This window comes from Bombus pascuorum, chromosome 6 (assembly GCF_905332965.1).
Source record: "Bombus pascuorum chromosome 6, iyBomPasc1.1, whole genome shotgun sequence".
NCBI lineage: Eukaryota > Metazoa > Arthropoda > Insecta > Hymenoptera > Apidae > Bombus > Bombus pascuorum.
Window position 1 is genome coordinate 13,656,350 of NC_083493.1, and position 27,520 is coordinate 13,683,869.

Sequence of the window (27,520 nt, forward strand, 5' to 3'; positions counted from 1 at the left end):
TGGCAATGTCTCGAAAGAGATACAGAGCTCATTATGCAGTCCTTGCCCGGTAAGGATCGAAAGAGGGCACATACGCGATTTGATATTCTCGACTGCGCTCGACGTGATCGTAACCGTATTCGCAAAGAACGCAATGATAACGATCGCAATAGCCATAGAGAAAGATTATCGAAACCGTGACACACGAGACTACTCGACGTACGATAATGTCGGCTCGCTATGGAAGAGAAATTTTCCCGGTTTCCGGAAGCTACGTGGAAAGTGCCATCGTAATGCAATCGAAGGTTTCTTCTAGCATCTGGCTCGCGCGTGCCAACGTTCCACTCGAAATAAGAGGAAGAAGAAGAAAGAGAAAAAGAAGAAAGAAAGACGAAGAATGTGCATACGCTATAAATCCTCTCATTCGGTTGGTGCATCGTAGCGAGACTTTGCAAAGCGCTCTATTTCAAGCGTGGTTACCTATCGTGTACGTGGAGATCAGAGTGCAAGCCGAATATTCGCAGACTCACGCGAGCTTTTTTCCCCCAAGTAGAAATTTATTCGTTAAAAGCGGTCGTTCTAGTTTAAGGAGCCGATACTCATACGTGACCCGTGCAGAAACCTCTTTTCCCTTTTCCTTTCTCTCCTTTCTGTCTCTTTCTTCCTACCATCCTCTCGTCCCTACCGGAGAAACGTTCGAAGCTCGATTTACTTTCGGTGCACTTTCAATCCACTTCAAATCATTCGTGTGTCGATTTGAAACGATTTTCTGCCAGTGTACTCGCGATGCTTCGCCGCTCCAGTTTCCAGACGAAAGGAAATTAGAAAATTGACGAGGAGCTCTCGCTCCCTCTCTCTTCGTTCCTCTCTTTTTGATTTCTCTCGCTCGAGTAGTAAAAAAAAAAAAAAAATTCAAATGGATACTACCATCGGTGGTACCTATAGAAGGCCAACACCTTTCGTTACCCTCAGGCGGTAAGAAGCGCTACCTTGAGAACAATAAGACAATTTTCCAATTGTTTTTCCGACTGACGGAAGTCTGCCAAGTCTATCGACGATGGTATCTCGCTTTCGATTCGAAACAATGGCTTCTTTTTCGCGCGAGACCTCCTCGTTTTGTTCATAGAAGACACCTCCGGTAGAATTTACGACCGACTCTTATACCCTTAAGATTTTGATTGACTAATCGCAGAGTGGTAAAAACAATGATTCGTTCATTGTATACCTGTCACAAAGACAAATCCTCTAACACGAAGTCAAGACTTACAGTTAGAAATTTCACGAAGTGTCACGCATCGACATCGATATAACCAATGCAGTAAAAAGTGCATGCTTAGATGTCAACTCACACGTATCCATAGGTAGCAAGCTTTTCTTTTACGTATATTCTGCACAAGGAGATATTAGGTTGTTCGAAAAGTGTCTCTCTTTCGCAAACGTGTTTTTTACAACAGTGCACCTTCATACAAACCAAGTCTGTGAAATGTCGCGGTGTTTATCTCAATAGAACAAAATGAATCGTACGTAATTCGACAAAGTAATATAAAACTATTGAGATATGTATAATTTTGTGTGCTGGGCTGGCTTGGCATTGTAGTAGTGATACTTGTATGTGAATTTCAGTGTGTGGAAGTATGTGTGTGCGCGGCGTCTCGAAAACAAAGGAATGTAAACTGTTCAGTCGGTTAACAGTCTCGTATGAAAGGAAATGCTGAGACGCGTGCAAGTGTGTATCGATAAATATCTTTGAAATCGTTTGTCAAATAAATATATAACTATTCTAATATAAATTCTAAGTGTAAATTTAGTGTTCCTATACCATTATTTCTGCTATTAAGATCCAAAATTCTTAATAAAAACAAAAAACATTGTGCGTCTATTATTTCCTCATAAAACGAAAGAAACTTCTCGGACATCCTAATAGAAAGAAAAACTCCAATACGATATTAAACGTTCTAAGCAAACGATTAATAAGATCAGCGACAGCGACTGTAAAAATCTAAGCAATCTTAGATTGTGTGCAAAGAAGTTGCTCTATCAACTGCAAGAGTTGCGAACAGCAAATAATTAAGTTAGTCAATGCAAACAGCAAAGGTAGAACTGTGTATTGTTCATCGTGGCTACGAAAAGGATTTGCACAACATTGTATCCATCGTAGCATTTATTAATCGATTAAGTCTAAGCATGTACGAATATTCGTACAATCATTTGACACTATCAAAATGAAATATAAAATCTGATGTAAGTAGAAAAACATTGAAATATAGAAAAAGATGCAAAGAAACGTTTCATTGAAAAATACGAACAATACTTTTGCAATTGCTGCATATATCAAGTATCTTATAGATATTGCTGTAAGATACTTATTATATTATATTGCTGAGATTGCTCGTTGTTGAAACCGTCGAATATATTTAAAATGATAAATTAGTATACAGATAATGTTCGCAAAGACGCTCGTACTGACCGATTCGCTAAGACAGTATATAAGTCGTAAAATCACTAATCACTAATGACTTAATTAGATCGCTGATAATTCGTTGATAACTGGTTGATAACTGATCGACAACAGACTGTAACTCATGTGCCGCTACATTACAGATATTATTTTCACGATATTCTATATCTTTCATAGAAAAAATATCATTTATCATAGACAAATATAACGTGAATATTATTTGCGTAAAATTAAACAAAACTATCCCGGTGTAAGTCCAATGAATTTTTTACGAGTTTAATTTAAAAAATCTGTTCACTGTGTGATAAACCCGATTCCTCCAGAAGGAAACAACCGCTGCGCGCTGCACCGGTTGTTCCGTATCGACACACGAGTTCTCTCCGTTCAATTTCATTCGGATAGCTGGCGGGCGTGTCCACTGGTTCGCCAAGGCGTCTGCTTCGGTTCCATTTAAAGATCGTGTGCAAACGCCAGTCGTTTCCACGATAACGACCAATGTGAAATATAAGCGTGTGCCTTTTGCCACTAGCCCTTTCCACCCGCCCGTTAATTCAGCCGATGTAATAATGTCGAGGGAAGTTTAAATTTTCACACGTGACCGCGTTCCACGTCGTATCGATCTAAAAATTTCGTCGTCTACGTGTAAAATCTGGCTATAATTGTTCCATTCTCATTACCGAATTATCAACAAACGGATACCAAAATATATTCAACTATTTGAGGTTCTTGCAGTCAAGATGTATCGATTCGTTTCATGGATATAAATAAGAAAAGAACGTAACACGATTCATTCGAAGATTTATTGAAGAGTTATAATAGAAATTCGAAGTAGGGAACAATAAAGGATTTGAGGTTACTATGCTATAATGCAAGAACGGGTTTACGATCGATGCAATTACGATAGCCGGTTTAAAAACGTTCGCCGTTTCTATCGATAAAATACCGACGAAGAGTGATAAAAAATTCAGTGTATTATCCTAGGAAGTTCATTTTGATTTTATTTCATCTCATAAATCAATTGACTCGTCATATCAGTTCAACGCGCGTATTCAAATTTGTGTAATATACCTCTTTTCCAGGATTACCTACACATAAAAGTTTAACGACGTAAAAGGTTTATATTCTTTTTCGCGTTATAACTTTTTCATTTGATTTGTTCCACGCCATCTACATATTTTTATATAGCATCCTCTTTAATTTATACCTATAAAACATTCTAATATAAAATCTGATTAGAAAAGCCTGGAACGCTTTACAACATTAGCTCAGAGCTGTCTTTGCGTTACAAAATACATCCTCTGATCAATCTTTCCTTATCACGACGTCTAAGGCCAATTGCAAAACCCCCTGACTCTTCCTTTTCTTTTTTTCTCTCCCTTTTGTTCCTTCCTCTTCCTTCGCCGCGTCACAATCACGAAAGAAAATAAATCTCTCGTTAGTTACAATTTTCAACGTGAAAAAAGAAACAAGATTATCGCATGGAGCTGCTATGCCTGACGTAAGTTCGGCGCGGCACCTCTTTCGACGAGCGCAAAGTCGCTACAAAAGTTGCTGTCACGCGGCTTTGTTACTCGTTCCACGTCGTTCTAATTAATTTTATTAACGAGCGGTGCAAAACCATCGGCTACGTGGAACTTTAGCCGAGAATCAACGAACGTTCGTTAACGGTTCCGCGGGGCGAGCGAATGGAAAAGAAGAGCCGCGGTAACGATCGAAGTTCCCTGCAGAAAGAATCTATGGCTTTAAGCTTGGGCATTGTACGCCAGCGGCGATGAATAGCAGGCAAAGAACAGGGACAGAGAGGCGAATTATTAGCACCGTCCAGCGAATCCAATTTGTAAGAAAAGCGAAGATTCTAAGGAATCGGTTACCGTAAGATCGCGTTATATCCGCTGCTCTTCGTTATTATCGAATCTAGTGGAACGACGTCGCGTCGTGACGCCTCGGTTGCCGCGGTTAGCCCGCGAAACTTCACCGAGGCGATATTATCTTCCGATGCGACTGTCTCGTCGAATGAATACCCGTTGTGGACGGAGTTTCCGTGGCATTCATTTTTTATGAATAATGCAGATTCTCAACGCGAGTAGCACGTTTCACGGCGAAACGATACGGAAATCGTTCACGGTGGTCCCTCAATTCGTTCCTTTTCGACTTACAACGCGATAACGCGATTGAAACGCAACCAGACAGAAATTGTTTCACGAGAATTGTCGTTAAATCACGAGTCAGAGGATTAACCGCCTAATCTATCGAAGTTGAAGAGTAAAGTGGGGTGGTTACTAGACGAACAACAGGAAACAGAGTTACTTTGGCAACCTGACGACGAGGTCGCCAGAGGCAAATAGCAAGCTACGTACAGAGGTTAATTTTCGGTATAACCGGCCCACGATACGCGGCCACGAACCCTGCACGTCTGTTTGCCACCAATATATATGTAATACGTACACCGGTAAAACCGACCACATGAACAGACACCAACTTCTGACGGAGTTAATGTAGCTGTAACGTGTAACTCGATTTCGCGGAGTTAGTCGAAGGCGTCGATGCTGTCTTACCGAGTCCACGCTACCCAGGCTTCGTACTCGTAAATCGGATCATGGATCTTGGATTCCGAAACGTGACTTAAAACTTCACGTCGTGTCACGATCCTACTGTCTCCCTAGATACGCGTGTCTACCATGAGACAGATAAACAAGGATAGACAAAATAAAGTTAGGAACGTGTTCAGAAATGTTACGATAGTTGAGCATCGTGTAGATCTAAAACACTTCTCAAAAATAGCAATCATAGACCGTGTCGTCGTTAGCCCGTGTCGTAAACCTTAAGTGTTAAACCAGGATCTACATAACTATTGAGATATGTATAATTTTGTGTGCAAGACTAGATTGACCGCGTAGTAGTGACACACGTATGTGAATATGAATGTGTGGAAAATGTGTGTGCGCGGTGTCTCGAAATACAGATGAATGTAACTGTTCCGTTGATAGCGTGGTATGGAAGATGATGAGACAAAGAAAGTGCCGAGACGCGTGCAAATGTATATCGTCGAAGATCCTGGAAATCGTTTATTAAATAAATCTAAAACTATTTTAATATGAATTCTAAGTGTAACCTGGTATTCCTTTACTTTTATTTCGGCGATTAAGGTCTACAATTCTCAACAATAACAAATGTCGTTATTCTCACTGAACGTTTCGAGGAGGCTGAAAGTTTCACGAATTGCGGAAAAGAATGACGCGAAGAGGAGTCATCCCATTTAACGTGCCGCTAAACGAAACGATGTAATTACCGAATATTTATGTTACACGCGTGACATCACCACCATTAAAACCGTGTGTAATTCATTTACCTAGCTTTGCCAGGTATGATAACCACTATAATGTCACGCAGATGTAACGGTAACGACGACGATACACGATTCCGGCACTCGCGCGAACTGTAATAGCTTCGTTAAATCGCTATACGTAGATGCACTACCGTCCTTTAGTATTTGCACACCTCGTGCACGAACGATCGACAGGTTAATATTTTTATTATATTTTCAAAGTTACGATACGTTTAGCCTACCGTTAATTCTTTAACTCTTCCTGCAACTAAAATCAAATACGTGTACTCTGCTTGATCGTAACCGATACAAGGAATGTACCTGCATCGTTTTATTTTCACATCTAGCTGCGATGAATGGCTAACAGTTCGTATAATTTAATTTTATAGAATATGATTGCAAATATACATTTCAATTATCCAAAGAACTCAACGTTAAAAAGACACGTTTAAGGATCGTACAAGGTCGGAGAACAAAATTGGATTAAAAAGCTTCGTTTGAAGTATCATTTACGTATGTGCGATGATTTGGAAGCGTTCAATTACTTATGGTCGATAACGCAGCTGTTAGGAGGTGTGTAAGAGGAAGTGAACGACGAGAAAAAGGATTACAAAAATAAATTTTTACGATGTTACGGGTATTACCCGCAGAGGAAGATGCGGAAAAACGCCAGTTGTCTGTTGGGGATCCGAGAGGAGGCAACTTTAAAAAGGCAGTAACTAACTTTACCGTATAGCCGGTGGATTTTACGCTGGATTAAATTTTATGATTCCGGGCGTGCCGCACGGCGACGACCACCGAAATAGTACGGGTCTGCGGCTAATCGCCGAACAAATTAAAGCATAGAAGAAAACCAGTGGCTAATGCGCTGCCAGCTAGACGCTAGTTTACGCGAAATCGGGCGCCTGGAAAAAATCGCCAACTGATTCCCTTCCCACCTGGTACTATGAAATTTTCTCCCTCGTAATTCGTCTATTATTGAACGATTTAATTCCTTTGCAAGAATGAAGTTGGAAGAGGCAATGTCGAATGTTTCATCTTGGAATACATTTGACGTGGTAACGAATAAGATTAAAATAAAATTAATTCATTAGTTCTCGAAATATACGAAAAGGAGTTTAGTGTAGCAGAACGTCAGACTAAGTAGATTCGGTATTAATTCGATGCTTTTAACCTTCGGATGTACTCGTACATTCGTACAGCCAGATATATACAGAACAAATAGAATATAAATAGATGTACTTGAGCAGAAAATAACATTTAACAAAAATGTATCTATCGCGTATCTGTGTACTGATGCCATACGAATCGAAGAATATCATACGAAACATAGATTATAGGCCGATGCCTGCTAATCAGTTAATTTTTGTGAAACGTCGAACAGCAGAAACAGCTAATTAAATTCTGGAAATAATCAAAGCGACGAAGGAGGTCGTGTGCGTTTCGAACAGGCGATAGGCTCGAGCCGGTCTACCAGACCCGGAAGTCGTATTTGCATGCCTAGTGACTGCCACTGCCACCAGCAAACGGAATATTCGCCATTCGTATGCATATCGAGCCCAGCAACCTTATCGCGCTTTGCCAATTAACTCTCTCCGATGAAAACGTATCCTCCCCCACCTCTTTGCGTTCACATGTGTACGTACCTACACATAAAGCTTCGCACCACCCTTTCGACTTCTCTCCGACGAAAACTCGGCGGCGCTTTCGTGAAATCAGCTTCGTAGATATCATTCTACTCTTAGACACGTGTTGTATTCGTTGAATATGCATGAAGGGCTAATGTGAAAATGCTTCAAAAGTACAAGCAGGCACGGTGACGTTGACTAGAAAATCACGACTGATCTCTGGTCGGAAGTCTTTGGTCTCCGTTGGGGAAGAGAAAATACTAAGAGGAATGGAAGATGCCGTGGCGATGTTATCTCTTTGGGTGGGTTTTCTTCGTGGACGACGTAATTAGGGCAATTATGTTGAGAAAGACGTTCGTCGAAATCGTCGGCCGTCGTATCCAATTTTCGTTCGGGCGACATTGACGAAGATCGACGAAAGAATTCGGCTCGGGTGTAATTTTGGCCACTCTTTGTACAGCCGGGACGTAATTAGGGCAATCATGCTGGGAAAGCAGCTTTAATGGAGAACGATAAAACGAAGAAGCAAGATATCGGCCCGAATTTTTTCCACCCTTCTCTCGCCGTGCGCCGGCCGATCGATGAAATTTACCGCGGCAGGGAAAAAGAAGGAAGAGAATGGATGGGAAAAAGGAAAAGGGAAAAAGAATAATTCGGTCGGCTATGACCAATAAGCGGCGGAATTTTTACGACACCCTGTTATCGATGAGCGCAAACACGAGCCTGGCTGTCAGCCAACCTACCCCGAACACTTGCCTGGATCGTTCATCCTCGGCTACCGATGCTTATCACTCATTTTAAAAGATAATTTTTACAGACAGGCTCGTCCGAATATCGTCCCGATTCGAGATTCGAGACCAGCCAGAGCCGATTTTACTTTCCGTCTTTTCGATTTTCATCGCCGATAGGAAGATCGCACGGTTGATTCCAGCAAAACTCGCTCGATTAAAAATTCAAGTACGTCCATCGTTCATCGATCGGTGAATATATCGCGCCAATAACAAATGACAACCGCGGGAATGGCCGACGAAAAATTTTCGACATTGTATCTGTTGGTGGAAATGGTTGCGCAAACAATCTCGACGCGTCGTTCCGCTCTTTAATTAATTGACATTGCGTAAAAATGCAGAACAAATTTGAAACGCGCTGGCAAACTTTGCTATTTACCGATCGATTTACCGGCTGATTCGCTCGTACGATTTTTCGCCGCCAATAGCGACCTATCCAATTTACCTTCACGTACACTTTAATTTCCAGTATAACTATTTTAATCGTCTTTCGAAACGTCCATTAGAACAGTTTCCGTCAGTTTGTAGTTCCGTTCAGTCGAACACTTTTTAGTCCACAGTCGCATTCAAATGGAAACTCTGTACCGTTTAGCGCTTTTGATTACGTATTTATAGGCGTATCCTGCGTAATAAGCGTACATACTTCGTCTCATCCAATTCACTTCACTGTACGTATGCGGTCGCACGTAGCGACAGTATCAAACGATCCGGCTCTAATGCTTATTGGTTTTCCTAATTATTACCAAGCCGCGTTCCGGCTATTGGTCGGATCGTTCGTATGTCGCTTCGTGCACAGACCCGAGGTTAACCGCATCCGGCGAATATAGTCGCGGAGACTTGAAGGTTTAAAAACAGAATACGAAAACGCTGTTTGAAATAAGATATTCTGAACTTTATAAACTTTATGATAAGACTTATGATAACTTATTTGCTGTTTGAAGCTTTTTCTCTATAACCATAAAAAGCGCATAATTTTATCTTTAGAATTAACTGGCCGTGACTAGGACGACTCAATGAACGTCTTCTGACACGTGGATTATTTGCAATAATATAATAAATCAAAGTATCTATGAGCGTATTTGTGTGGACGCGTATGCGTGAATTGAGGAAATAAAAAACATGATTCTGACTATGAGAGTCAGTCTTGAGCAGTCGCGAAACCGAGCGCATTATTTAATTCACCTAGAACTTCCAAGACACCCCCTACGTACGTTGCACTAACGAACCCTTAATTACACGCGCACGTGACACACGCGACCACGTAGTGTCACTCAGGCGTGAATAGAGGTAGAATGATACATCTTGTAAATTCATATTTTCCTGAATCGGGTAAACTTATCTTCTCATTTTCGAAGAACTTGATAAAGATAGGATGTTTGATCAGACTATTATATCGTTCGAGGAAAGTTTATTTCAGAAGGCATACAATTTTTGAATGTAATACAATGTTTGTAAGGAATAGAAACACAAGGACTTAGGACAACTCTCAAACTTCCACTGAATACCTACATGAACTTTAGACTTTGTACCCTTGGACCGTCGGACTTTCGAACTCTGGCAACTTTGCATGTTAGAACTCTACAACTTCGTACTTACGCTTAAGTTATGTTCATTAAATATTTAGTTTTAGCAAATAAGTTTTTATTTATTTGTTATATAGCCTGTTTTATGGATTATACGGGGGTCTTAACAGACGCTATAGCGTACAATCCATTCGATACAAGGCAATCCAACCTGAAAATCCAATCACCATTCGGAATAGCCGAGGGTTGGAAAGGAAGCTGCTAGGAATAGAGCGGTAAACAGTCCAAAGGAGCAACGAAAGTATTTCGAGCAAACAATCCGTGTCGATTACGGGCCCGACCGCGCAGAATACAAAGAACGCGTCGCGACAAATAGAGAATACGAATACGAATACGAGCTGCTAGTAGCTAGCGTTCGAACGAATTAGAGGGAACGATTTTGTATGTTTTTAGGATCTGCCGGTGTCACGAGTCAAATGCTGCACCTGTAATCGTTAATATTAACATCTGGAAACCTGCTCCATAGTGACATGTCATTATTGTTATAGTTAGACATAGTAATAATAAATAAAACGATGAAAATTAAAGAAAAAATCCAGTTAGAGTCTGTAACGATTCTAATCAGGCGGATAAATCATTCGGTTGATTGTCTTCGTTATCGGTGGCTGGTTCAGCGTTACGAGCGGTTCAAAATGAGCGGTTCGTACGTTTTCGTAGAAATTTTATGGGTTTAAGTGGGTCTTCGAGAATGTCAATGATCGTTCGACAAAGTGTGTACGTGTAATTCGATGGCTAAGGGTCGTAGTGTCAACTTTTCAAACATTCTGCTAATCTTCTTTTCTAGAATAGCAAACGAGAAAAACAGATGGTTCAGGGATTAGAAAGTTAACGTATGTAACAGCTTAGTAAACGTTAATTGATAGGAATGTTTAGAGAGCGAGTTCCCTAGCGAGTCCTTATAAACTTTTAGAATTATCGGACGACAAGTAGCAAAAGAGAAAGAGAGAGAAAGAGAGAAGAGAGAGAAACAGAGGAAGCAGGAGTTGGAGGAGATGGGTACACAGGCTGCTCGTTTGGTTACCTAATTCGTTCGAAGTTAAATTCCCCTCGCACCATGTTCAAAGTGCATTCAGCCACCATGCGGTGCGGTTGATGGCAAACGGTTAGAGAGATCCATCTCTGATTTAGGTCAGATTTGTTGAGGTAACAATACGCACGTTCCTTCTCCATCCGCCGCGCGTACACGGTTCCATTCTCTCATTTTGTCATGCAACAAAATTCCTTTATGTCGCGATCCTTCTGTTTCCCGGCATCTCATTGAAAATTTGTGGAGTATTTTCATACTAAAATTGGTTATTACGTACAGTGAAACGAAAGAGCGCGATGATCAAGGGAAGAATTGGAAGAGACGAAACGTTGACACGTACATCACACGCAGACATTCCTGCGAAACAATTTCAAACAGCCGCATTTTCGCGAAACTCATCGGGCAAAAGTTGGCAAATATTTAAATACACCCGGCAAACACGTAGTCGATGATGAATCAGCAAAGCAAAACACAATGTAAATATTGCTCAATCTGTCCTTTCGTTCTTTTAATTCCATTCCATTTGGTGGAATAACTTTTCAAGTCTTTTTCTCAAATTCCGTGTTAAAGTTTACCTTCAAACCACAGAACATTCAGTTTCGCCACGCAACGTCACCGCCCCTTTCGCACAATGAACGCCATTAAAGCTCCAACAAGACGATACAACCGCGTCGCCTTGCCAATTAAACCATCGCGGAATCGATTATTCGCGTGTCTATGTATTACGCGTAACTGCGGAGGAACATGGGTTAGGAAAAGGTCGTGGAAACTGAAAACAAAGTTGGAAGGTGCATCGCGGAAGGCACACATCGAGCCGTTTAAAGTTCGCGGCATTGTCATACGCTGCGAAACTTTTGCAGCAAGCCGGTGAAACGCAGTTACGAGTTTCCGCGAGTAATTACACTAGGCGTGTAATCGGGATGCTATCAAGAAATACAACTTGGCGCCATCGCGTCCTGCTCAATTAGCTGTTCGCCAACGACAGCCAACAAGACGCGGATTCTCTCTGCCGTCATCCGCGCTTCATCGTACATCCGCGCGATTATTCAAATTGTTTCGCCAGGTAGATAAGGCGGCGTAGGCTGCATCTTCTGCGTCGCGTCGATTATGTCGGGTTAATTCGCGTGTCAGCCGAATGAAACGGGCTAGGAATGCGACGCGTGCTTAGAATTATCCCGGTTCGTAATACAGCTTTAATGGGTATATGGCTTTCGAACAAGAACTCGTGCGCCTCGAGTCGCTGTCTCGGCCGCGTAATTACACTCGTTTCATGGATTAACCTTGTGTGTTAACAGAAGGAGAGCTACTCCGGTCTTCTTCGTTTTTACCTCCTTTCTTTTTTCCTTTCGTCGTTCGAAAAGTTTCCGGTTTACCCCGACGTAATTACTTTAATTAAAGCTTCACGCGCTCGAGAACCGTGCCTGTCAGAGTCTAAATGAACACATCCCTCGAATACGTTTCCCTCGGTGTTAAATTGCCAGATATAACGTACGGAATATACCTTAAGCAGGATCTTAAGGCGACAGGAAGCTAGTGTAACATTGATTGTAACTCGAGATCGGATATCCAGGTTACACACCGTACATATATCCAACAGGAATTAACACGGAACAAGAATACCATGAGAGAAACAGGGGAACTAAGGGCAAGTTAGACGTTGGCTAATGCTATTCCAAGATGCGAAGTTCCCTAGCTTGCCTAGTTCCTCTCTCATTCGCTTGTATTTCGTCGCTCTGTATTGCCTCGGTAACGTGGCTCACAATCTCGAATACTCCTTTCACGCTGACTCTATATCGCCTGTGCGTATCTTTCGTCGATAGAAACTCGATCGTGTGTATATTCAAATGAATTCCATTAGTTACGATATCGTGCAAATATACCAACATATTGTAGATAATATTTATATAGTGAAAATTTTCGATGGAATTTTGCGTACACAGCAAACATCGGGATTTACACACAGTCTGGACAGAGTTTTCTTTCGCGAATTTCTACTCGTGCTTCGCTAACAATGTTGACGACCCGAGTCTCCGGCATGCCAATATTTGACCAACAAACGTCTATAAAAATCCTCGCAAAAGGAATCAAGGATTTTGTATGAAATAAGTTGGACGAAGCGCGGGCGAAGTAACCGAACCTGTGGAGAAACTTGTACGTCGCCTAATGCTATTGTAAGAGGCAAAGTTTACTCGCTTTACCGTCCCTTCTCGTCGTATATCTCCTGTTCCATTCTACTTGCCCCCAGAGTACGGCTTCCCCTGTCCGCAGGACACATGCGGTGTGTTGCTACTTGAAACAGGGGCCATTTCACGGTATCGCGTCACACTCGATAAAACGGATCGCCGCCTGTGTATAAAATACACGGTGAAATGATACGAGCAGATATAAAGCGTCGAAACAAGTTAACTTTGAATCGCTGTGGTGTAGTTGAGATTGCTGATAAACAAGTCACAGGTCAAACTGCTCCACTCTACTTTCTGTCAGGTTCTCAATTTCATTACATAAGTACACGATTAACGTTCGAGATCTTTAAAGAAGAAAACAAATTACTTAGTTCCACGTGTTCGTTTATTACAGCAGGACGACGTTAAATAACGACGAGTTGCCGTAAAATAAATTTAGAAAATAGCGTTTACAGCATCATCACTTCCCCCTGCTTTTCAATTTATGAAGTTGATCAAGCAAGTGGAACTGAAAATGGGTAGATGATAAATGAGGCGAAATACGGGGACGGTCGCGAGACCGATAACTAAATTTAATTAAAAGATAGTTTCAGCAATAAATCACATAAAAAAAATTACATGTCGTGTATTTCCTCTGTGGTCTTCGTTTATGATCTTTCAAGTATGTTGAACAAAATAAAATCGCACGATCGTTTCACGAGAAAGAAAGAAGTACAGGCCATGACGGATACAAAGGTAACGCAGAGGTATATATCCAACCATATTTCTCTAACTCTTCTAATTCGCAAACAGATGCAACAAAAACCGTGGTAGATTTCAGAACGAAGTAATATATTACGTTGAACGATAAATTCTAGAAAGACATTAATTTTCTCCTTTTGTTCGTTTGCTGCAGGCACAACGATCTACCATGGAACATACGCAAGTTCCTGAAGAATCAGTTGAGGGAATTCAGGTTTGATGACCTGAGGGATACCCACCCTTGGTCGCGGAGCGCCTGGAGCCACACGGATCTCAGAAGATTGAAGGAGGGTATGGTTGCAGCGCAGGTGAGCACAATAATAACCGCAATAACGTGAGCTCCCGTGAAAAGGCATTAATCCAGAGGTACGTGGCAGAGATGTTTCACGAATCGCGAAAGCGGACCATATATATTTCGACGGTGTCCGTAGACAATGTCCAATTACTCGCAGTACACCATATCGCTACATCTGCCTGGCTCTCGCGCGCGAGACACGTTTAGCTGGAAATATTCTCGAGAAAAAGGCACCCTCGTGAGAGAGTCGATGCGCCAGCCATTTGAAACATTTTTCCCAAAAGTGCCCTTCCCCTTTTTCTGCCGCCAGGCTACGATTTATAGCTCGATAAAAATTACGGCCAACCTTTTCGTTTTTTCTCAGATCGCTAGAATCGTACGGGTGTGAATGAATCGAGCAACAACATACATTCGAATTGACAGACGATAAAATCTCCCATACCCTTTTAAAAGCTGATAATTGAAAACGTTTCGTAGCTTCGAGACCAGCGACTGTCGCGTGTTATTAAGACTTTGTCGCTTGTATTTTTTACATTTAAACGTAACTTTTCAAATGCCGTGTATAAACCGACTTCGTAATTAGTCGAATCGAGCACGCGATTTATCAGTTGAGAAAATTAGGGTGGCGCGTGAACGACGAAAGGGGAAGGAAATCGCGTGTCGTCTTGACTCGTTCGTCTCCACGGATCGCAGTTCGAAAAATCGCATTCCCTTCGATGTTTAAAATCCCTGCAATTACGATGGAACGAAACGAACCGCAAACGCGCGAATCGCGTGCCTTGGTCGGAAGCTCTTTGCTTTACAGTGTTTCAATTACAGCACCTTCTTTCCGTTCCACGTAGCCCGATACAGACCGACCAGGATTAATTAAGAGAGACGTAAAACCCTTATCTGTACTGATGGCGCCATTACTCGACGCTATCGCGATTATCCCGCGCAACGAGACACAGGATCGCGGGAAAAATTTCGTTCGCGGAATTCGTTCCATTAGTGCGACGAACCGGCATGTAACGAGCCGACCAGACCGCCAACAACTTTGATAATTAATTTCTCGCGGTTCCACGAGATTACGCGCTGACGAAAATTTACCGTGGTCTATGAAGTCGTGCGGTGCTCGTTCGTTCCGATATCCTTTCGATTAATCTCCGTTCCACCACCGTTCCGTGTTACACGGTATCCTGTCTCTTTCTTATGGCTTACTAGCGCCCAGGACGTAAGAATGGTCGAATGGATCGACCAACTTGCGCAACAATTGCACAGAATCTCTCGATCTAATTTCTAATCGATCGACATTCACAGCTCGTTAAATAGAACGGTCGCGTGGATAAGAAACTACGTCGTAAGCATAATCGATCGGATAAATGAAAAAACCGCGTAAGAGCTCTCAGTGTTTTTTAATAAAATTCGTAAAAGAACTTGTCGATGATTAAAAATCCATAAGAACGACGAAATGGAATGGATCCAATTCTGAAGAAAATTACCTAAGAACAAAATCGATGTGTTTGATCGGCCAACATTGACGGCTAACATGACGGAATCGGTGATTGAATAAAAAAGGCGTGAGCCAAAAAGTTCACGTAGAAAGTAAACGAGAGAAAGGTATATTCGGAAACTAACAAAGAAAAACCTCCAACACGGCTTAGCAATCGAATAAATCTATTCTTGTTGAGTCAGCTCTTGGTCCATTTCGAGATGGACGATCGAAACTCTTGGTGTTTCAGGAAAATGTGAGAATAACGGAGGAATCGAGCGAGGAAACTCGGGCTGAGACTCGACCCGGGATACGAAGGGATAAGATTATTTCGTGAAAATAGAAAATCGCCTTCGCTGAAACTCTTTTGTGCCTTTTACTCTCGATGATGACATTACGTTAAACGATGGTGGAAGAAGATTGCGGTGGTAACAGAAAATTGTGATTGTTACAGCTTTCTCGCGAGACGAAAGAGGATCGAAACGAACAACGTTTCAACTATGAGATCGCGTAAATCCACCGATAAGCGATTCCTTATTCGGCCAGGAACCATCTAAAGTATAGAGAACTTTAATCCGACAATTTTGCACCGAAACTCGACCAAACTCATTATCAGGATTAACATTTCCCGTGATCACAATTTATCTTATCCTGTTCCTTCTCAAACACAGAGAACACCTACTTTAAGCCCACTTTGGACTGGATATCGATTTTCGATTTCGAATCTTCGGCTACAACCGCGAGAGAGAAAAGTTAGTTAATAGCAACGAATCGTTTAAACTATTTATAACTTATTTTATAAATGTATGGCGCACGTCTTTACGTTAAGTCGAGACACCGTAACGGTTATTGGTTGTTACAATTTCTGAATTCGCTGTAGTTGGAATTAGCGACTGCAGCAGAGGATTTCCCAAATTAAATTTTTATTATCCATGTCGTCGATAGCTCGACTCGTCGCTCCGTCTAACGATTATTGAGAGTTATATATAAAGTTTCGAAAAACTAGACGTTTAAAAGAAATTCAGTTACCCGAAGAAGGGATATCAAATGAAGGAATAAACGAAGAACCTAAATAATATTAATTTCTACGTAGAAAATATTTCAATGGAAGAATAAATGAAACGTCTAGAAATTTGTGAATATTCTTACGCGCAGAACGTGTATAATCAAGAACGAAACAGCTCTTAACGAGAGAATTTTAGTTATGTCGTTTCCCAGCAACATGAAAGGCGCGTTGCCCGCGAAAGGACTCTACGCGTAAGGCACAGAAATAATTTTTACTTCATAAACCTTCGGAAAACAACTGTGACGGTTTAAAGAGCTGTACCAACATCTTTCCTTCGACTATGCACGGCGTTTCTGTCCATTCAAAGGAACAGACTCGAAATAAGCACGCGCCTAAGTGACATTACGCGAACAAAAGTAGATTATAATTTCCAGTTGACGTGCATAAAAGCAGACGACGAGCAGTTGCCCCCGCGACACGCCCTTTCTTCACCAACGAATCGCACGGACGTTGCGTAATGAAACCTGCTACCTGTGAAATTACTTTCGCGATGAAACTCGCGGACTATCGCCTGGGTACGTGTTGCCTGGCGCCGTGTATTCTCTTTCTCTCTTATTCATAAATATTAGGATATCTACGCAACGAAACGTAACAATTTAAATTATCCATCGATCGAAATTTTATATTCGTTGTATATAATACAAATTATAATATATTACGAACGTTATACGAAACGTTTTGAAATTTCATTAGCGCTGTTATAAAATTCGATGATTATACACACTGGAAAAGTTTGAAACCAATCTGAAAATTTCTATAGAAATTATATATAAATTTTTAAACAGACAATCGTTCGTTACATTGCTAATATCATAACAGTCGGTGAAATCGTATTTAACGCTTATTTATAAGCTCAAGATGGTCAAAATTGATGAGTTACCATATAGATGACAAAATGTTGAATTCTATTATAAAATTAATAAAGTTATTACTAGAATATTGAACGTATGAATTTTTTCTAGGCAGTCTGAAAAAGGAGATAATAATTCTTAAATGTTTTATAATGTTAAAATAATAATTTCACAATGATTTTACTTAAGCTTTCGTAGATATCTTAGTACTTATGAATGGAAGTGTAAGTATCAGCCGCAACACGATCCCACCTCTACCAGTCTAGACGGAAATATATACATATATATTTTTAACACGGTCTCGACGCCTCCGGGCCGAGGCTGTTTCACGGGTGGCGCATGAATGCCGAATTTGATGGTGCTCGCCCTATACAGAGCCGCTGTTTCATTCAGACGTAAGTCCTGGTTCGCCGTTGAATAACCGATATGACCCGACGAAACCGCTGTTGGCCGCGCCAACTATAAATGTGCCTGAAAATACGAATCTGTCCTGAATAGAAAATATTTCAAGTTGCGAATATTTTAACCCATTGGCTGCATGCAGCGTGCAACGTGAGATGCCTATTCATTTCCCTGCGTGATTGACACGTTTCGTTACTGATCGCTCCTTCGTCAAAGGATTGCAAACGAAACCATTTCGATTACAATGACGTGCGATTAAGGTCTGGTGACTGTTTCGAATATTGAAAAGAAAATGAAAACCGGCGTTGAATAAATATTACGAAATGTAAAGTGTTATTTACAGACCGTGAACGTCTGTGTGAATTTTGTTATATGTTTTCTATTATGTCCCTCGATCTGTTCTACCTACCGAATATCGTTATCGCGAATACGCTGCAACGAATACAGTGGCGTGAGAATATTTTCTTTAACCACTGTGCACCTTGCCTGCAAACCGAAATTACCAAGCATAAATATCCGCGGCCTACCGATATGCATACGATATAAAAGTTGGATAGAAGCGTTCTTGGGAAAAGTTGGGTCATAAAGGTGAAAAACATAGGTTTGGTGGCAGCGCTTTCCTTGCATCGCCAGCGAACTCGGTAGTTCCGCTTTATCCAACGGGGTTTAACTTTAAGACGTCAGAAATGGAATTCCATTCGAGGGAACATCTGTGCTTTCCGTCTGCACGGAAGTGGTAGCGAATACGTATAGGTGTAACTCGCGGTCCAAGCGGCGAGAAAAAGAACGAGAGAACTAGCGACTGCCCCTAAAAATATTCGCTCGTAAGAGACCTTTGAAAATACCTTGGCTCTGGTTACTCGTTAGTAAAATAGTCTGCCGTTGATCCCATCTGTTAGAAGCTCATCTAGACGCGATTACGGCAAGCGTGGCGTAAGAGTCACGGCCTGTGATAAAGAGGAACAGCAGGGGTGGCGGAGTCCGAAAAGTCGTGCTTGTGAAAGCGGATGTTGAACTAAGCCTACGCCCGAATAGACCACTTCGTTACTTTCCCCTATACCTAATGCCAACGTGTCGCATAACACGGTAAGGGGGAAAATTTAAATAAGCTTCTTAGGCACATGCGCGAACACACGTAGCAACGTGGCGTGCGCAGTTCAATTTAATTAATACCGTAATTAAAAGGGCATATTAATTGCGCGAATAGCATGGAAATGAGTTAGTTATGAATTACTACAGCACGAACAGCGACAAGCAGCGAGTCGAGACAGTAATGTTCAAAGGGACAAGAAACGTAAGGACTTTGCAACAATTATTCATCGCAAAAGAGAGAGAGAAAGATAACTTGAACAATAAACAAGATTAACATCGATAAATTACAAAGGAACGCATTGTCGAATTCATAGTATACTGTTAAGATAGGAATACGCGACAAAACGGTCGCCTAATTTTATGCGTCGTTTCTCAATGTCAACGTGTTCCTCAAGGTATTCAGTTTGCTTACGTCGAGACGAAAGGGGTGACCAGCCGGTTATGCTCACTGAAACGAACGCGTGTGTATGCACGTATGCATAATATACATAGTAACGGTATACACATATATATACAGGATCTGGCAGGCCAGTCGCGACTCAATCCATCACTGTCTTGGTTAATTCAGACGAAGAGAGAAGGCATCCGCCGCGGTAAGGTTACGAACCATTGATCGCCTTACCGTCCCTTAGTGGACTCCGAACATCGTGCTTCCTCTTCCATGACAACTCACGTTTAACTGGAAATACCGTAACGACGTGTTATTTATAAACGAAACGAGATCGTTGTGTTCTCGTTACGGCTGCTGGTTCATTATGAGAAGTATTCGACGAGCTTGTCAAATTTTATACGCGATGATTAAAACTATCTTCGAAGCAGGATGTAAGTTACAGGACTCGGAACTATAAACGAATGGCCAAATGCAAACGGTTGTTACGCGTTGTATTCAATCGTCTAAGAATTTTAATGGCGCGAGTCGGTTCGTTCTGGTTTTTCATAAAACGTAAACTTGTACGTTCGTAAGAAATTCATTGTACTTTTCCAAGCGATGAAAACGTATTACGACACAGAGTAAAGTTAAGACTTAATTAACCATGAAATTTAATAATACGCGTAACAATCGAAAATCTGCGTTTGCAACGCTATGATTGTTGACAAGCTATAAAATTATTTGTTAAACTGAATATTATTTGAAGATTAAACATCGAAGGCTATATCGAACTAAACGTGTTGGAGATTTTTAAGACTTCGCGTTCCTCCTTCTATTACACACACTCTCGAGTCGAGAGAGAGAGAGAAGTTCTCTGTTATAGAGGTGGACAGGAGTTTGGTCAATCCTATGGAAAGTTTCACAGAATTCAAACTGAACATGAAAACCGTTAGCTGCACGGCTATTGTCACAAAATCCCTGAGAAACTTGATGATTTATAACACGTATTTGCTATTACGCGTAAAAAAATGCAAAAAGCTAAAGTACATTTGCAAATGGCACGAATAACCGTTGAAACGCGTAACGCCTGACTGCCGATACCGAAAAGAAGGAAAAACCTAAAATATCTCTCTAGAAAATGGCAATTTTCCAAACAGTGTTCTAAACCAGTGTAGTCAAAGTGTTCATCTCTGAAAGCCAATTTACATACGGAATTCGCAAAAGTCCGAACACAGTGTGTCCCGTGTAACGAGCCCCGGAAGCTTTCTGACAAAAAACCATATGAGGCCAAGGGAAGTCAATGAAAATGCAGGCGCTTAATGCATCGAATATCTAGAACGCGGTACAAGCATTTTCGATTGCACCCGAGAGACAGCTATCCCCGAGCAATCGCGATTCCTAACGGCTGCATTCCAAAAGTGAATTTCGGTCGATTCGAAATAACTCGAGTGTGTTCCATTCAAAACGTTCTACCTTCGGGGAATTGAATAACCCCACCGATAGGAGCGGTAGCAAGAAGAATGCGTGTATCGAACGGAAAAATCGAGATACCGACGTCTGCCGCTGCGTTCTATTCCGGTATAATTCGTTCGCGATAGAGCGAACAAAAATGTGAATCACGTGAGAACATTGGAAAAGAAAGAACACACAGCCGACGCATGAGAGAGAGTCGCGTGGGCCGTTTGAAGGCCGCTGTTAACCCTGGCGAGGGAGTGCTCCGTCGACGAGGTACACCAACACGGCATCAAATTTCATAAAACGGCCACGTCAACGGTCGTGTGTAAGCACGTCTTTAAAGTGGGACAACACGGCGCGATTACATCGTCGACGGGGGTGAATATTTTTACAAACGTCTGACCTAAAACCCGACCGTGACTACTGCTCGATTTTGCGCGAAGGGGTAACAGCTGGAAGAAAGAAAGAGATGGAAAATAGAGAGGACAGGAGAAAAAAGATGAAAACATCTTACCCGTACACGGACACGGTTTTATAAAACGTCTGACCTAAAATTCGAGGAGAACTGGATGCTAACGAGACGCGCCAACTTTAGAAAAATGTTTCTGCAAACAGTTGGTGCGTTTAATCGTCGCTCGATCGAGTAACAAAATTTAATTTATCATCGCGGAATAGGGATCAACAGACGACGATCGTCTGGCAATAGAAAAATGTTGCTATGAAAGTGTCGCGTTCCAAGATGCAATTTCATGGTTTCTATCTTTTTCTCTCTCTCTTTTTTCTTTAAGCTTTTCTCAAACGCGCCTAGATAACGAACGACCGTTAATTTAGAATAAATTCTTGCCAGGAGTGAAGTTGTTGGGTAACAGACCTGGTCAGGAAAATGGTAGGAGGAAATGATTGCATTAACTGGAAATCAAAAGTTCCAGAGGCAGGGTCGTTTACGGAGCGACTTTCGAGCACGATCCACGACTGAAGGTACTTTGCCAGAGATTAAATCATTGCCGTGTCGCAATTAGCTCCCGCGAGTAAATGCATTCAGGCGATTTAAGTCGTGGCGACGCGACGCAAAGCAAACGGTAACCGTAAAAATCCTGGAAAGGTAATGAAGTCGCAGAAACGAAAGAAGGGAAAAGACGTGTCGGGAGTCACACGTTGGTACCACCGCTGCTTGATGAGGAAGAAAAAGAGACGGTCGTGTTGAATAAAAGGAGGAGGAAAAACAAGGGGTGAAGCCATTTCGCGCCACCCGCTGATTTATGACAGCTCCACGACAACGTCACGCTCGGAACGTACATTTCATCTGGTGCTGTTAAAAACAAAACTTTTCTACCACCCACTGTACGGAATATTTTAAATACGAATACAACAATGCCATGGAATCGGATACGCAAAGAATTCTATCGTGTTGTTTGATATGTTCGTGCCGATTTTTGTGGTACGCTAGGTTGCACTAACCAACCTATGATCTATAGCGAAATATACTGCATGTGAATAACTATAGTTGAAAAAGGAATAAACAAAATAAAATAAGTTTGCATAACGATGTTCGGATCTCAATGAAAGTCTAGATTGATCCAGAGTCGGATCAAAAGTTTAGATTTATTTTACCAAAAGCATCTACATGTTTTGAGTATATTAGGATATTTTAGATAAATTGATTTGTACGAATCTCATGCCCAAGATATTCGAGATAACAGATACATACAAGGTTACTCGGCTTTGTACCATTTCGAGATTTCGAGATTTTAAACTTATTGAAATATATGTAATTTTGTGTGCTACACTAAATTAGCGCGTAGTAGTGACACACATATATGAGTACGAGTGTGTGGAAGTATGTGCGTGCACAGCGTCTCGTAAAACAGAAGAATGCAATTGTTCCGTTGGTAGCGTGGAAAGGAAGATGGTGAGACAAAGAGAATGCTGAGAGGCGTGGAAATGCGTATCGACGAATATCTTGCAAATCACATATCAAATAAATCTGAAACTATCTTGATATCAATTTTAAGTGTAATCTAAGTGTTCCTATACATTTATTTGGGGGACTAAGATCCACAATTCTCAACAAAACTAACACGTAAATCCTTGTAAGAAAGTCTTAAATTTGGAATATCTCGAGGAATTGAAAGACCTTATTCCAAAAAATCGTCGTCCTCACGATGGTAATGATATGGAGCAACGTGATTCCGTTTGACGCATAGCAACCCCGGAACGATGTATAAAAGAAGTTTTTATGCGAGCTCACGTTCACCCCCATAACCCCTTATCAGACCGAATGAAATATCACGGGTCGTGTTTAATCCTCGGGATCTGATACATCGGTTTAATTTACTCCAAGTAGAATATATTCTTAACCGGTGTATACATTGCGAGCAGGGAGGATAAATACTCTCTTTATTTATGGCCCCCGATATCCCAGTATTTAAAATTCAAAGCGGCATCCTGCCGGGGTCATGGTTTCGTAATACCCTTTTAATTATTTCCAAAGTTCTATCTGATAGCGAATTGAAATGAGAAATTACCATTCACGCCGATTTATTATCACTACACGCACCGAATCGTGCTATCGTCGTGATTCCGTGTTAGAAGTGCTATATAGTGTTTGAAACTATCGTTAATTGAATATTTATGGCTAGATGAACGATATAAGTATCGTTTGGACCAGAATTTATTTCAAATTCCAAATTATTACAATCAAAAACTTTGACTTTTATTTTGCGTGGCTTATAGCAAGATAGAATTGTTTGGGTCATCTAAGCTTCGACATTTTAAAATTCAGTCTTAACCAATGGAACGAACAAGAAAATTATTTTTTCATTCGAATAATCTTATCTTATCCTGTCGTTAATCGCTGCACGTTCAAGGAAAACGTGTACGGTTTCCATTTATTTTCAAACAAATACTCACCGAGATTGCTGATTGTTGTTCTTGTTACAGTTTTGGTCAGCTTACGTGCCATGTTCCTCTCAGCACCTCGACTCGGTCCAACTGGCACTCGAGCAGATCGACCTGATTCGTCGGCTGGTCAACAAGCATCCTGAAAGCATGGTCCTCGTTACCACGGCGGAAGGTGAGGCATTTCGCTTGCAATTCTATGCCTTTGTAACTGCAACCATGGTCATGCATCAACGTAGAACGTCGATTCGACCGGGATATTTACGCGGCAATCGTTTCAATGCGAGGAAAAAGGGAGAGGTAGATCGACAGAGGAGCTGATCGACGAACTAAAATCGTGGCCGTGTCGTGTTTCGACGTGGCTGATGACGATCGCGTATAGTCAAAGGATCGCTGACAAAATGAGAAACGCGCAAGGTATCGAGTTAAACATTACGCGATCCGCGAAGATAAATTTTCAATCGCGCGGCCGTTCGTTTGGCGACAAGCCAAACCTATTCGACTTTTTTCCCCCCGGACGAATCGTTATCGATTCGCGTATCGTTCGTCAAAGAATTTTCACGACGAACACGCGACCTATTTTCTATTTTTTCTTTTTGTTCGACTTGCTGCAACAAAAGAAACGAGCCACCACCGTGACGATTATCGCTACAACGCGGGCAAACCAACATCGACAAACGACCGTGTATCGATCGCACAACGTATTTGTTTGTTCCCTAAACAAGTTCTGTATGCGTACAACCACTCGTTAAGCTCTCTTCAGGCTATTAGATAACTGGTTCAAAGCTACCATTAAATCGTCAAGCAAAGTAGATGGTGCAGCTGTGGGTCGAACAACACGCGAAACGTTCCGCTGCTGTTACCGCGAGAATTCGCGGTATCACTCTTTAATACAATCGCCCATCTGCTTCGTAAGTTAAACACGAAATTATTAATTGCCAATCAGCTCTAATATAATGTAAACACGCGGCGCCGCCTACTTACATCTTTCAACGTATCTCTAGCTCCTACTCAAGCAAGCTTAAGTCTTTCGTGAACTTCTCGCGAAACTGGTCGAATATACGATATACATAATATATTATATAGTTAGTCAGCCATGAAGTCAACGTTCTCGAGAAGGAAAGCCCATCGTATTCGAAAATCGTCGATCTCCAGAACCCTGTTGGAAAGAGCTCTAAAGCTTCACGAGCGAGGAATATGAAATCGAGCTTCGAGGTCGACGAACGTCGAGAATTACCATCCTCTATTTGTTCCGAGAATGGGCCGCTCGACGTTACACACCGCTAGAATTTCTGGCGTGCCGCCAATGTCAGAGGGTGGCTGGCAGAAAAGAATTTACCCGACTTCTCCCTTAAGAAAATCGTCGCGGAATGAATCTTCCGTGGCAGTCGTGTCTCTTCTCCCATTTTAATTAATTCCTCGTCGCGTCCTACGATCAAGCAGTTTGCGAAATGTCGTCCGTGTAACAAATGGACTCGCTTCAAAGAGGAGTTACTTCTCTCGTTCGAACGTGCCCCGGAAAACAATCTATTCGTGCCTCTGTCGGTCGTTGGCGAAAATTTACGCACGTACGATATGAAATGTTCGATCGAGGTCGACGAACGTCCAAAGTCGGCCGTCTTATGTTTGCTTCCGGTTGGCCATTCAACGTCGCGCGCTCTCAGATTCCCTGGAAAAGAGCCAACCGTCCAAGAGGAAACACGGGAGAATCCCTGCTCGTCTACCGACGTAGTGGAAAAGTCGGGCCAGCACTCCCCATTATTATCGTCACCGTGAATACACTTTCAAGAATTTAGGATGCATCTTAAGTTGCGAAAGATGAGGCGTTCCTTCGAGAACGGACCATCGTTGCTCTCGATGTAACGATCAACTTCCGAGCTACGAGCCACGAGTAACCTATTTCGCGGTGATTTGTCCGTGACGGCGAGATACAGCGAAATTCCATTGATCTTCTTCCATGGAGAAATTGTTGAGACGAACGAGAATACTTCGATGGGCGTCAATCGGGATTCAAGCTGCGCGCCTTTGATACGAGCCTCAATTTCAAGCCCGTTCTCTGACTCGAGTGACGCAAGTAGCTGGTAAATCGAACAGAAACGAGAAAAATGGAACAACCACGACTGCTAGGCGACACGACGAGGCAGTGACATTGACGAAAGTGAGAAGAAGAGAGTAAATAGCGACACACGAAAGGGGACACATTGTGTGTTCAACGTTTGATCATCTAAACTCGATACTTGCTTTATTCGCGGAGGGTAGAACAAGGTCGGAAAAGGGAGCGCGAAGAAGGGAGAGGAAACTCGTTACGCAACGGATGCGAGGAATAATTTTCAAAGAGAAGGAAAGAGGATTTTGATCGATCCATGCATATCAATATCTTTGACGATACGATCTCCGCTCTATAAGATTACGATTACCCTATAACACGCAGGATTACCTTCGTCCTCGTTTTTACGCGTTCCCATATAATAATTTGCTCCTCCGTAGTGATACGCGCGCGAGAACATAACGCGGATCTGATGAGAAAACGTCGGACAGCGGAAGAAGATTCAGCCAGTAGTAAATTTCAGTTGGAATGGAAAAATGTCAAGCCATACCGACCGTTCTACCACGTTCGATAAGCCGAACCACGGCGACTGCATGTCGGCATGCACATGCATATGTAAATAGACATGCGATACGTAGCTGTCTATATATACATAAATATATATGCTTCACTCGGACGTATAAAGGAACGATTGTTCAAAATTTGCAAGCTGCTTTTTACTTCTGCAAAAACACGTCCCGTGTTTCCTGACTGATTTATACGACGCATAACATCGACAGAATTTCAACTACCGTCAAAACTGATCGTTAAACATGAAACACGATATGCCATTCTCTTTAAATTACGATAAATAAAATGTCGAGATTGCTGACATAATAATATATTTGCGGTATGCTTATACAAATAAAAATACACATAATGTATTTATAAAAGACGGCCGCTGTTTAAGACGCGATCGCGAGGTTCACGTCAACGGGAGTCGTAAATTCCCGTTACGATTAGAATAATCGACACTACGAACAAATCGGTCCCCTATTTCGGTTAGGATAATAAGGATGCTTCAATGAGTATAACACTGAGTTTAACAGGTTATAACATTATATATTTCCAACAACCTTATATAAAAGCTAGTTACGTTGGTGCGTATGTATAAGTTAAGTAGCTGACTGATCTAAGGATGGAAACCCGGTCAAGAAATGTTGACTGTTCGAAAGATGGAGAATCAGCGAAGTTTAGTGACGATGCTGTGGCAGAGGAAAGCTAGGGATGGGTGTGTCTAGCGCACGGGACCATCGGTTTTGTTGATGACAATTTTTGCTAGGAAAGTGAGGGCAATAGTCGTTGCTTCTGATTGGATAATAAGAAGGTTGGTGGACTAAGAAGGGTCTTAACCGCCCTCGAGAAAAAGTTGATAGCGGAAGATACCGAATGTGAGAAAAACCAACTTTCTCGTATCTTCCCGTAGTAGACAATAAATGTAAGAAACACTTGAAATAAATGATACTTGTTTGGTCTGAAGAATCTTAACTATGAAAATGCCAAGATTTATGGTGAGTCCTGAAGACCATTGAGGGTACGCAGCAAGGATGTGTAGACATCTGGCTGCCATCTTACCTGCGGCGTGAGGCCTGGTTTTTAGACAGTCATTGGAAGTAACATCCGCGTCTGAATGCTTTTTTCAACTTCTGTGTATGCATACATAATATATTGTACTATCAAAATTCAACGTGAAATGGACTCAGCTGAGAAAAACGATACGCCCGTACGCAGCGAATCTTAAACAAGACAATGTGTCGCGGTATCTACGACTTATTAACGATACGTGGAGGATCGTATAATTCTAAGAAACAATGGAGGACGA

At 41.7% G+C, this 27,520-nt stretch overlaps 1 protein-coding gene and 1 long non-coding RNA gene across 6 annotated transcripts in view; both read left to right on the forward strand.

The window, feature by feature from the left end:
- The window catches only part of LOC132907724 (uncharacterized), a 214,436-nt gene that overhangs the window by 120,251 nt on the left and 66,665 nt on the right, over positions 1-27,520 (forward strand). The gene's annotated exons all lie outside the window — the stretch shown is intronic.
- Positions 1-27,520, forward strand: part of LOC132907698 (dipeptidase 1) — a 76,908-nt gene that overhangs the window by 9,378 nt on the left and 40,010 nt on the right. For all 5 annotated transcript variants that reach the window (XM_060961046.1, XM_060961048.1, XM_060961049.1 and 2 more), the window contains exons 3-4: positions 13,867-14,020; positions 23,655-23,787. In XM_060961046.1, the coding sequence (XP_060817029.1) occupies positions 13,867-14,020; positions 23,655-23,787 (287 nt within the window). The remainder of the gene's footprint in view (positions 1-13,866; positions 14,021-23,654; positions 23,788-27,520) is intronic.